This window comes from Zootoca vivipara, chromosome Z2 (assembly GCF_965207765.1).
Source record: "Zootoca vivipara chromosome Z2, rZooViv2.hap1.1, whole genome shotgun sequence".
NCBI lineage: Eukaryota > Metazoa > Chordata > Lepidosauria > Squamata > Lacertidae > Zootoca > Zootoca vivipara.
Genome location: NC_142585.1, coordinates 4,487,566 through 4,500,686, shown reverse-complemented (window position 1 = coordinate 4,500,686; position 13,121 = coordinate 4,487,566). Strand labels below are relative to the sequence as shown.

General features: G+C 48.3%; 1 protein-coding gene across 1 annotated transcript; it reads right to left on the bottom strand.

The window, feature by feature from the left end:
* Positions 1 to 2,975: 2,975 nt before the first annotated feature.
* Positions 2,976 to 12,490, bottom strand: MMGT1 (membrane magnesium transporter 1). Its single transcript, XM_060270551.2, has 4 exons — positions 12,381 to 12,490; positions 9,827 to 9,879; positions 6,721 to 6,824; positions 2,976 to 3,228 (listed from the first exon to the last, which is right to left on the bottom strand). The coding sequence occupies exons 1-4, from the start codon at positions 12,460 to 12,462 to the stop codon at positions 3,063 to 3,065; spliced, it is 405 nt and encodes a 134-aa protein (XP_060126534.1). The 5' UTR covers positions 12,463 to 12,490; the 3' UTR covers positions 2,976 to 3,062.
* Positions 12,491 to 13,121: the final 631 nt, after the last annotated feature.

The window sequence follows — 13,121 nt, the reverse complement described above, 5'->3', positions numbered from 1 at the left end:
AAAGTGGCATTTTTCTCGAAAAAAGAATTCACGCCCCATGTGCTTTTTAAGGACATTAGTTCTTTATTAGGCAAGGCAAGATCAAAAAGGAACGAACAAGTTTTGCACACCTGATAGTTAACGCTGGAGGTTCAAGCCGCTACTCCTTGCAAATAAGGGAATTTAATAGGTTGCAAACGTAAAACACGAACGTGGGGAGGGCCCTGTTCCTGCCGTGATGGAGACTTTTGGGCAACCCAAACTTAAAAACACAAACGTGGGGAGGGCCCAGTTCATGCGGTGATGCCCGCTGCGACGGAGACTTTTGGGCAACCCAAAGCAGGTTCTTGCCAGGTTTGTAGGAAATGAGCTGGAAATTATTTTCAGACATGGTACTAAGGATGGGGGGAGTTCAAACTGAAGGACACCCGTGGCCCCATCCAGAGAGCATTGTGCAATGCCACAATCGGCACTCTCCAAATAAGCCTTTTGCAAACCATTCCTAGGAAAGGCGGCGCGAGGGAGATTCCCTTTAAACTCTTTGAGCCGAGTAAATGCCTTCCCTCTCTAAGTTGCTAAATTTTGCCTGCTTAGCTTCTTTGATGACTTGTATAGAGAGGTGGCCAAATGGCGCCAGTCCTAATCTAGCTAGCAAACATTCAAGACTGGACTGGGCGCCTTTTCTTGCCCCGCCTCGGTTTTATGCTGCGAGATTCCCCAGGGAGAGCTGGGTTGCCGCGAGGGACCACGAGATCCTTTGACGCAGCCCAGATTTTATGCCGCAAGATCCCCAGGGAGAGCTGGGTTGCCGCGAGGGACCACGAGATCCTTTGACGCAGCGCAGATCGCCCGCGCAGGGCCCAGGAAAACTTTGCCTCTTAACTCCCGAGAGTAGCAGCTGGATTCTGAAAAGGCGCTGGCTTGAAAGGAAATAAGAAAGTGAGCCTCTTTCGTCAAGAAAAGGAGATCTCCGTGCTTCGTTCTGAAGCGCTCGGAGCTGGAATCTCTGCTCCAGGACAAGGGATGGGAAGGGAACAACAGTAAGGCCATTTACATAGCAACAGGCTTCATGTTCTGTTTGCCACTGCGTACTAGGGGACGGGACGGGACTGTAACACTGAAATAACTTCCACGAACAAGCAGCAATCCCAAGTTTAAACGAGGCCATGTCTTCTTTGCAGTCCTAGCTCAACCATCCCGGCCCCTGTGGTTCGGGTGCCTTTTGTGGCGCCAGGAAAAAGCAAACCGTACTGGGTAGAATGAATCTATCACAATGCCCGTGTGTCTATGCTGTGCTGCCACAAGTGGATGCCACAAACCTTTCTTTCATGGCAGAAAGTGTCAAACGTAAATGCGCCATCATAGCCAAGGAGGGACGGACAGCTTTCCTGCAGCCCGCTCCAAACCAGTTTAAATCTGCGGCAAACAAACAAACATGGGGGGCAAACCAAATTGAGCGAACTGTCCGGGATCTATATTCTCTCCAAAATGCTCCCCAAGGAGAGTGATCCGGAGATGGCAGGAAAGTGGGGAAACGAGGCAAACGGGGCAAATTGTTGAAACCAAAGCACCTCTGGACAAAACTCCGCCCTACGTTTTTTGGCGAGGGCGCACGCTTCTAAATGGAGGGGAGCTGGGTTCAAATGCACTCTTCCGAGCAGAAAGCCCGGAAGCAACTTGTCCCCATTACGAGAACAAACCGAGAAGCCTCGTGGCGTCTCGAGGCAGGCGTCCCAAGGGGTCCCCGAGGCCCTTGAGCCGTTACAAGTCGCTCACTCGCGGAGCGGTCCCATCCTCGCCCAGACTTTGCAGCAGTAACCCTGTTGCGACCCACCTTGCTCCCAGCTTCGGCAGGAACTCACAGCCATTCCTTAGGTCAAGCCCTCCTGCTTCGCAGCAGGAATCCTGCAAACTTGGCGCAAAGTGGATGAGGCTACAGTTGGTGTGATTCGGCGCCCTTCCTGCCTAACCCCCCCCCCAGTGAGATCTCCAATGGATCTCCAAAACGATCCCTTTTCCTTCCAAACCTGTGCACGTTTCAAGGTAGCTCAAGGACATGGAGCGATAAAACAAAGGGAGCTTCTGTGTCCCTGGCAACAGTTTGGGTAAAGCGCCCGTTTCAGAACCGCCTGCCTGAATGACTGTGCCCCTTGCCAGGCAGGTCGCATCCTAGAACAGCGGCCACATTACTTCTGAAGGCAGGAAAGAAACACAATCGCCCTTGTCTTTTGTGTTAAGGACGGGAGGGGAGGGATGGATGCAACCTTACTCAGCAACAGAACAGCGGCGTAAGCCGAGACCCCTTTCTTCTGTGGCATTAAAGCAATCGCCTACTTTTTTGGAAATTAAATAATTTGCTTTCACTCAATCAATTGGGATGGTGGGCTAATGGACAACAAAAAGCAAAGTGACGTTTCACAGCATAATTCTAGCGACAATGGACACGTGTTTTGCCAATTCAAAATTCAGTCGTTGTCATTAACAGTGTTCGAAGAAGGTCTATATATATATATATATGCACATATATATATACATATATATACACACACACACACACACACACATATATATATATATATATATATATATATATATATATATATATATATATATATATATATGCAGTCTGGATGATCAATATAAATACTGCTCCAGAAAGGAAATAAACATGTTGCTTTCACTAAATCAATTGTGATGGTGGGCTAATGGAAAACGGAAAGCAAAGTGATGTTTCACAGCGTAATTCTAGCGACAAACTGACACGTGTTTTGCCAATTTAAAATTCAGCCATTGTCATTAACAGTGTTAGAAGAAGGTCCATATATATATATATACATACATACATACATATATATATATATATATATATATATATATATATATATACACACACATATACACACATACATGCACACACACACACACACATATATATGCACATATATATATGCACATATATATATAGTCTGGATGATCAATATAAATACTGCTCCAGAAACGAAATAAACGTGTTTACATCCCCAACTCCAATGTTACAGCTCAGTGTCCTGTTCTATTTTTAGAAGAATGTGTAAAAAAATCTTTTAACGGCGAAGAGGTTCAAATTTCCGCAACTTCAGCGATGCGCTAGATGACAAAGTATCCCTGCTGGAGGAGGAAGAATGGAGCGCGTCGGGGGACTGGAATAAAACTCGGCCCCGGTGATTAAATACGTAGAAGGAGGGATGGTTCCTTAAGGTGTCAAATGTCCTGAAACAAAAAGCAGGAGAGAGGAGTGCAATTGGCAACAACTCATAACTCTTAGTTACAGGTAGGTGGTCTGAGTTGAAACAAAATAAAAAAATTCCTTCAGTAGCACCTTAAAGACCAACTAAGTTTTTATTTTGGTATGAGCTTTCGTGTGCATGCACACTTCACAATTCAATTCAAACCTTTATCGCGTTAGCATACAGCCATAGCAAAATAAAAACAATACAAAATGCCAGAGACAAGCAACAAAGCACAATTCAAGGCGATATTGCTGGTGTAATAACATTTAAATTACCCTAAGACAATAACGCAAAGATTTAGGTGCCAGCCCCAAAAATCTAATATGCAGATATATGTAAAGCATAAAATAGCCCAAAAGAGGCTCGGCACATTCAGTTAAAAATGAAATAAGAGAAAATTAAAATTAAAACAGGTCCCGGTCTAGGACACACTACCCCGTCAGGGTAGCCCTGAGTTTCAGAGCCTGCACTATGAAGATTGCCACCCCACGTGAAATTTGGGGATTTGCGTCCACAAGAAGCGATTTCAAACAGTCTTCCTTAGATGTAATGGTGGACGGGATCAAGAAGAGGACCTTAGATCTTATTGGCTCATAAATGGGGCAGTAGAAAAAGAAATGTAGAAAATCCTCTATTTCATTCATTGTGCATGGGCGTAGGCGCTGAGTAATAGGGGTCTTTGAGTAAGTCCCCTGCAGGAAGGCTGTGGGTATAGAATGGAAACGGGCCATAGTCAACGCTCTTCTCAAATTGGGCTCCGTCAGGTCTATCAAGTAGTTGGCAAGTGATCTTACCACTTTCACTTTAGGACCGGATTTTATGTTGGTCCCAGGATGAGAGCGTGTCGAATTCTGGGAGGGAGTAGCATGTAATAATAGTCTCCATGCCCTTAGACCATACTTATGGCACTCCATGCCCTTAGACTTACTTATTTTATCATAGCTCTTAAATCACAGTCCCATTCTGTTTAAAACGCCACAGCCAAGGTGACCTTCAGATCTCCCTGGGACATATGAAAAAGTTTCAGCTTGGCCTCCTGCCCCAATACTAGTCAGAATTTCTAGTCCACCCTTCAAATGAATATGCATTGCTCAGCGTATCTTATAAAACAGGCATCCCCAAACTGCGGCCCTCCAGATGTTTTGGCCTACAACTCCCATGATCCCTAGCTAACAGGACCAGTGGTCGGGGAAGATGGGAATTGTAGTCCAAAACATCTGGAGGGCCGCAGTTTGGGGATGCCTGTTATAAAAATTAAAAATCACGAGGAAACCAGCATGGGGCAATGGTGGCAAGCAGAGAGATTAAAAATCGATCTTCAAGATAAAAATATGATCTGTTCTTAGAAGTAGAAGCAGCAGCAGCAGCAGCAACGAAACACAGGAACCACACTGGGCTTACCTTCCACGTCCCAGACTGCAGAATCCGGGACCGGCAGCCGTGTGACACCGGAAGTTGCGCCGACGTAACTTCCGGTCTTGCTTTGCCCTTCTATGGGCACCAAAAATGGCCGCCGCAGGCTTCAAAAGTCGCTTCTATGCATGACCGGAAGTGCGTCGACGCAACTTCCGGTGTCGCCCCGCTCATCTATGGGCACCAAAATGGCTGTCGCTGACACCGGAAGTCGCGCCTATGCACTTCCGGTCATGCGTAGATGCGACTTTTGAAGCCAGCAGCGGCCATTTTGGGTGCCCATAGAAGGGCATACCGGAAAGAAAAAAAAAAGACCGCTGGCAGGAGAAAAACAGGAGACGAAGTGATACGGGGGACCACCGGGAAAAGGTAAGTAAAAACGGGGGTTTCTCGGGGAAAACGGGGTACTTGGCAACTATGACGCAGGTTCAGCCTTGTATTTCCCAGGATGTACACTGTTCCGCCCTTGGAGACGCAGCTTCTGGGACCACCGGGAAAAGGTAAGTAAAAACGGGGGTTTCCCGCGGAAAACGGGAGACTTGGCAGCTATGCACACTGGGAGATCAAGACAGAGAAAGATGCCGGGGCCAGGATGGCTACCAAAAATGTGGCAATAAGATGGGATAATGGGAGGCAGAAAAAGCAGCGGGCGTCCAGGAGGCGCTAAAGCAAAGAGCCTGTTCTGCCATTTCCTCAAAGATCTCCCCCGCTTCCTGAGCAAATCTCCCTTTGGCTCCCGTCACCCCAAGAACAGTCTTGCTGGGTCAAGCCTTCCTCCTGCTTCCTTCCTCCTGCATCAATCAGGAATGGGGCATGAAAATTACAGCCTTGCTATTTTTCTGCTGATGTCCAGAGGGTGGACACCTGCTAAACATGGAGGTTTCATCGTCAGCATGGCAAAAAAACCTTCCTTTTCAACCAGGCACCTATCTGGCTCTTAACCATACCTGCCAAGTTGCTGTTGGGGAAATAAGGGGCCGGGCCGGAAAGAGCAGACCGGAAGTAGCGCTGGCACCATTTTGGACCTGGGCGGAGCATGCTCATAAGTGACACTTGATGCTGCTTTGCCCAGTTCCAAAATGGCCGTCGTGCCAGAATAAACCGGGAGAAAACAAAAAAAAAAATCCGTTTTTTTCAGTTAGGAACAGCTGGGGAAACGGGGATTTCCCGGGGAAAATGGGAGACTTGACAGCTATGCTTCCGTTAGGCACATTCTCCCCTGCTTTGAAGCAACAGAGCTTCGGTTTTTAATCTAAGCAGCTGCCACAGCCGTAGTTTGGCTCACATTTGATCGAACCCTTGGCGAGGGAAGCTTCCGCCACGCCAGAATTGCCAAAAGGAAGCATTTGTAAAAATTAAGAGAAAAATAAATAATAAGTCGCACTGCAGCCATTTTGGAACTGGGCAGAGCAGCCTCAAAAGTCGCTTCTGAGCATGCGCCGCCCAGTTCCAAAATGGCCGCCGCGCCAGAATAAACCGGGGGGGGGGGAATCAGTTTTTTCAGCTAGGAACAGCTGGAAAAATGGGGATTTCCCGGGGAAAACGGGAGACTTGGCAGCTGTCTTAACTATCTGGCCTTTTAGAGTGGGTGGGGATCTCCACCCCACCCGCCCCGGTTTTAAGGTGTGTAAGTAGCTTTGAGTCGCAGCAGCAAAGAAAAAGTAACGAACGAATCCAATCATCATAATAATTACTAATAATAAGAATAGTCATTGACAGACAAGCGGCACGGAACAGGTTCCTTTTCACTTTGCCATGTGCGAGATGGATGTGCAGCAATTTTTATTACAGCATTGTGCAAATGATGAAATAACAACTGCTAACATAGCTGCCAAGTTCTCCCTTTTCTCACGAGGAAGCCTATTCAGCATAAGGGAATTTCCCTTAAAAAAAGGGAGAACTTGGCAGCTACGACTGCTAAACATCTTCTAATTGATCGGGAGAGAGAGAAAAAAACCCCTCTTTAAATGGACCTGGAAGGCTGCCTGGGGGAAAGACTAAAAAGCAGAGCACGGAGCAAAGGGACAATGCCAGCAGAAAGAAATGGGTGAAAACATACTTATTCTTCAGCTCGGAAGTAGCATCCATGTCTTTAAATTCCCCGGCAATATGTACTATGCCGTAACAGGTGACTGCAAAGGCCAGCAATGTTTGGAGAACTATCTGTAACAGATGAAAAAGGAAGCAGCACTTGAGTGATTTAGAATCATAGAATCCTTTGATATATTTGAACATGGCTATCATATCATAGAATCCTAGAATCATAGAGTTGGAAGAGACCCCAAGGGCCATCCAGTCCAACCCCCTGCCAAGCAGGAAACACCATCAAAGCATTCCTGACTCTGCTTAAAGACCTCCCAAGAAGGAGACTCGCTCCACCACACTCCTTGGCAGCAAATCCCACTGCTGAACAGCTCTTACTGTCAGGAAGTTCTTCCAAATGTTGAGGTGGAATCTTCTTTCTTGTAGTTTGAATCCATTGCTCCGTGTCCGCTTCTCTGGAGCAGCAGAAAACAACCTTTCTCCCTCCTCTATATGACATCCCTTTATATATTTGAACATGGCTATCATATCATAGAATCATGGAATCCTAGAGTTGGAAGAGACCACAAGGGCCATCCAGTCCAACCCTGTGCCAAGCAGGAAACACCATCAAAGGATTCTTGACATATGTCTGTCAAGCCTCCGCTTAAAGACCTCCAAAGAAGGAGACTCCACCACACTTCTTGGCAGTAAATCCCACTGTCGAACAGCTCTTACTGTCAGGAAGTTCTTCTTAACGTTTAGGTGGAATCTTCTTTCTTGTAGTTTGAATCCATTGCTCCGTGTCCGCTTCTCTGGAGCAGGAGAAAACAACCTTGTCAGTATCCTCCTTGAACTGTGGTGCCCAGAACTGGACACAGTACTCCAGGCTTGGCAGGGGGTTGGACTGGATGGCCCTTGTGGTCTCTTCCAACTCTATGATTCTATGTTTCTTCTGCTTAATATTTTGTATTCCTTACCTATTAAGATTAAGGTTGGAACATTTGTCTCTTCTCATAATTGTATTTTCTGTTTATATTTGTCGTGCATTATTATATATGCACTCATCATCATAATTTTCCAGAGAGTAACGCACTAACCGTTCCCACTGCCTAACTCCAGAGATTTTTTTGATCGACAGGATTGTTCATAGAAACATAGAATCCTAGAGTTGGAAAAGACCCCAAGGGCCATCCAGTCGAACAGCTCTTACTGTCAGGAAGTTCTTCCTAATGTTTAGGTGGTTATACTATTAGAATCATAGAATCATAGAGTTGGAAGAGACCCCAAGGGCCATCCAGTCCAACCCCCTGCCAATCAGGAAACACCATCAAAGCATTCTTGACATATGCCTGTCAAGCCTCTGCTTAAAGACCTCCAAAGAAGGAGACTCCACCACACTCCTAGGCAGCAAATCCCACTGTCGAACAGCTCTTACTGTCAAAGAACTGACTGGAGAGAGTGGCAATTCCTCAAGGGATGCTGCTAAGGGAGAAGAGGGAGGTGCCAAATTTCAGATGGCTCTCCGTCACACTGCAATGTAGGCTGCTGATTAGGGGAAGGAGCAGGGCGAAACAAAAGCTCAGGTTCAGTTTGTAGAAATAGGGCAGATTAAAAAACAAAAGCCAGAAATCAAGTGCACTTACCATACAAGTCCACAAGCCAGTGAAAACGTTCAATTTCTTCCTGGGTTTTTCATCCCCCCCCCACCTTATTCCATTGCAACCATACTAGTTTACAGCGGTAGCTCTACTTACGAATGACCCTACTTACGAAATATTCTACTCACAAGGAGAAAAAAGTGGGGCCTGCCCACGAATGTCTTCGACACCTGAAGGGCCCTCGCCGCCAGCACTCCTGCCACCCTGCTGGGCCAAAACGGGCCCTCGCCGCAGCCGCGCTCAGCCGGCTCCCGGCGGATCGGGCCCTCGCTGCCGCCAGCGCTCCCGCCCCCCCCCCCCGCTGGGCCGAATCGGGTCCTCGCCGCTGGATCCCGCTCTTGCCACCGCCAACAGGGCTCCCATCACCCCGCTGTTCAGCCTATGGCCGGATCGGGCCCTCGCCGCTGCCGCCTGCACTGAAAGGTCATCATAGAATCCTAGAGTTGGAAGAGACGGCAAGGGCCATCCAGTCCAACCCCCTGCCAAGCAGGAAACACCATCAAAGCATTCTTGACATATGTCTGTCAAGCCTCTGCTTAAAGACCTCCAAAGAAGGAGACTCCGCCCCACTCCGTGGCAGCAAATTCCACTGTCGAACAGCTCTTACTGTCAGGAGGTTCTGCCTAATGTTGAGGTGGAATCTTCTTTCTTGTAGTTTGAATCCATTGCTCCATGTCCGCTTCTCTGGAGCAGCAGAAAACAACCTTTCACCCTCCTCATAGAATCATAGAGCTGGAAGAGACCTCAAGGGCCATCCAGTCCAACCCCCTGCCAAGCAGGAAACACCATCAAAGCATTCTTGACATATGTCTGTCAAGCCTCTGCTTAAAGACCTCCAAAGAAGGAGACTCCACCACACTCCTTGGCAGCAAATTCCACTGACGAACAGCTCTTACTGTCAGGAAGTTCTGCCTAATGTTGAGGTGGAATCTTCTTTCTTGTAGTTTGAATCCATTGCTCCGTGTCCGCTTCTCTGGAGCAGCAGAAAACAACCTTTCACCCTCCACATAGAATCATAGAGCTGGAAGAGACCTCAAGGGCCATTCAGTCCAACCCCCTGCCAAGCAGGAAACACCATCCAAGCATTCTTGACATATGGCTGTCAATCCTCTGCTTAAAGGCCTCAAAAGAAGGAGACTCCATCACACTTCTTGGCAGCAAATCCCACTGTCGAACAGCTCTTACTGTCAGGAAGTTCTTCCTATGTTGGGCCACCATGGCTGTATTCTGCCTTAGACCATGTCTGGAGTAGAATCATAGAATCATAGAGTTGGAAGAGACCCCAAGGGCCATCCATTACAACCCCCTGCCAAGCAGGAAACACCATCAAAGCATTCTCCAGGTGAGATCTGACCAGAGCAGAATACAGTGGTACTATTACTTCGTAATAAAATTACATAAATTCGTAGGTAGAGGTACATGGAAATGCGTCATCTTACAGATCACAGTCAAGAAAAGAATGAAAATGAACATTTAACTTACATCTATTGGCAAAGTTTCATCTTCTTTTTCGGTTAATCTCATGTAGGAGCGATCTGCAAAAGGAAGGAAGGCTGGTAAATTAATCTGATTTCTTTTCTATATTCACAGAGCAAAAAAAGAGGCCACACGGCTGGGTTTTCTATCAACTCTACCACAGGTGAAAGCCACCACCATCTCAGTTTCTCTTTCGGGATTATTATCACATTTTTCGCTCCATAAGACGCAGCGGCCAGAAGATGCGCCTAGTTTCTAGACCAGGAAAACAGGGGGGGGGGGAATATTCTGAGTGTGGGGCAACAGTGAACAGCCTGCTCACTGCTCCCAAATCTTCCCGGGGCTTCAGTCCACCCCTCCTGCTGGTGCGCTGAAAAGCAAGAAAGCGGGAGCCGTTTATAGGCTATGCACAGCTCCCGCTTTGCTTGAAGCGAGAGCCGACGGAGCGAGAGCCGGGGGCCATGGCTCCGGCCGCAGATGCATCCCTCCGCTTGCGACTGTAGCAGCAGCCGAGGGATCCCGTTGCTCCGTAAGACGCACAGTCAATTGCCCTTCCTTTTTAGGAGTGGGGGAAGGGTGTCTTATGGAGCGAAAAATACGGCAATCGGGTCTTCAAATCTGGCCTTCGTGGATTAGAATCATAGAATCGTAGAGTTGGAAGAGACCCCAAGGGCCATCCAGTCCAACCCCCTGCCGAGCAGGAAACACCATCAAAGCATTCTTGACATATGCTTGTCAAGCCTCTGCTTAAATACCTCCAAAGAAGGAGACTCCACCACACTCCTTGGCAGCAAATCCCACTGGCGAACAGCTCTTACTGTCAGGAACTTTAGATGGAATCTTCTTTTTTGTAGTTTGAATCCATTGCTCCGTGTCCGCTTTTCTGGAGCAGCAGAAAACAACCTTTCACCCTCTTCTATAGGACATCCTTTAATATATTTGAACATGGCTATCATATCACCCCTTAACCTTCCCTTCTCCAGGCTAAACATACCCAGCTACCTAAGCCGTTCCTCATAAGGCATCGTTTCCAGGCCTTTGACCATTTTGGTTGCCCTCTTCTGGACACGTTCCAGCTTGTCAGTATCCTTCTTGAACTGTGGTGCCCAGAACTGGACACAGTATTCCAAGGGAGGTCTAACTAGAGCAGAATACAGTGGTACTATTACTTCCCTGGATCTAGACGCTATACTCCTATTGATGCAGCCCAGAATTGCATTGGCTTGCATCACACTGTTGACTCATGTCAAGTTTGTGGTCTACCAAGACTCCTAGATCCTTTTCACACGTACTGCTCTCAAGCCAGGTGTCTCCCATCCTGTATTTGAGCTGCTGCATCACACTGCTTCAGAGAAGCGGACACGGAGCAATGGATTCAAACTACAAGAAAGAAGATTCCACCTCAACATTAGGAAGAACTTCCTGACAGTAAGACCTGTTCGACAATGGAATTTGCTGCCAAGGAGTGGGGCGGAGTCTCCTTCTTTGGAGGTCTTTAAGCAGAGGCTTGACAGGCATATGTCAAGAATGCTATGATGGTTTTTCCTGCTCGGCAGGGGGTTGGACTGGATGGCCCTTGGGGTCTCTTCCAACTCTATGATTCTAAGTTCAAGGAATTCAACTATTTTGGGAGTGTGCAGCCAGTTTTTTTCCCTTAATTTTTTTGGGGGGGGCCCTCAAAAGAGTGGGACCCTCAAGCTGGAGCTTGCTGAGCTTCTACGTCAATCCGCCACCGGTTAATTCTACCCTAGCCAATGCTGTTTTGTTTTAATATTCCACCTATTGGGCCAATGCTGTTTTGTTTTAATATTCTACCTATTGGGCCAATGCTGTTTTGTTTTAATATTTGATTGGGAGCCGCCCAGAGCGGCTGGGGAGGCTCAGCCAGATGGGCGGGGTACAAATAAAAAAATATTATTACTATTATTATTATTATCGCCATTTACAACGCGGGCCTCCACCCTGATTCCCTCCCTCCCTCTATTATTATTATTATTATTCTAGCCATTTACAACGCGGGCCTCCTCCCTGATTCCCTCCCTCCCTCTATTATTATTATTATTATTCTAGCCATTTACAACGCGGGCCTCCTCCCTGATTCCCTCCCTCCCTCTATTATTATTATTATATGAAAGAAGATTCCACCTCAACATTAGAAAGAACTTCCTGATAGTCAGAGCTGTTCAACAGTAGAATTTGCTGCCAAGGACTGTGGTGGAGTCTCCTTCTTTGGAGGTCTTTAAGGGGAGACTCCACCACACACCTGGGCAGCAAATCCCACTGCCGAACAGCTCTTACTGTCAGGAAGTTCTTTCTGATCATAGAATCATAGAGCTGGAAGAGACCCCAAGGGCCATCCAGTTCAACCCCCTGCCAAGCAGGAAACACCATCAAATCTAGGTAGGTGAGGTGGGGAAGCGCCGGCGGCCCCGGGCCAGAGAGGAACCCGAGCGGCCCTTGGGACCCCCCTCCCGGCCCTTCCCCGGCGGAGCCCCCCCCCCAGGAGAGCCCCCTCCTGCAGAACGCGCATGCTCATAGGGCGAGAGGGGGGCCAACTCACGCTGCGCGGCGGAGAAGGCCGCGTGCGCCAGGGCGAAGAGTCCGACGCCGACCAGGCCTTTCCACAGAGAGGCGCCCGCCATCGTCTGCCTCGCTCCCTCACAGGCACTGTCGCGGGGCCGCGCGCGCGCGCACGTAAGGCCAGCCGGAAGCTTCCGGCGAGAGCCGAGACGCCGACGCGACGCTCCTTAGCCGGTCGGCGCGCGGGGATGACGTAAGGCGCAGCGGAGGCCGTTGGGAGCCTCTGAAGCAAGCAGGCAAGCAAAAGAGAAAGGAGGAAGGCGGGGCCGCTGCTGGTGGTGGTAGCGGCAGAGGCGGAACCAATAGGCGGAAGTGGGCGGGGCTGAGGCCTTCCAATGGCTGCGCCACACGCCCTTCTTCGCCGCCTGGCTCTCTATTGGCGAGTTTCTGAGGGGATGTTTTTGGCGCCTTTTTTTCCCTTCCCCCCGCCCTCAGCGCCTCTTCCTGTTCTCCTCTCGTCACCAAGCACTTTTCCCATAGCCAAGAAAGACAAATATATATACAGTAAATAGACCAAAACATCCCCAGATGTTTTGAAACTACAACTCCCATGATCCCTGACCCCTGGCCCTGTTAGCTAGGGATCATGGGAGTTGTAGTTCCAAAACACCCGGAGAGCCGAGGTTGCCTATGCCTGAAATAGACCAAGCGAAGGGGGACTTTTGTATCGAAAAAAGGCAACAGCAGCGAACAGGCCGTGAAGAAACACAAGAATCCTAGA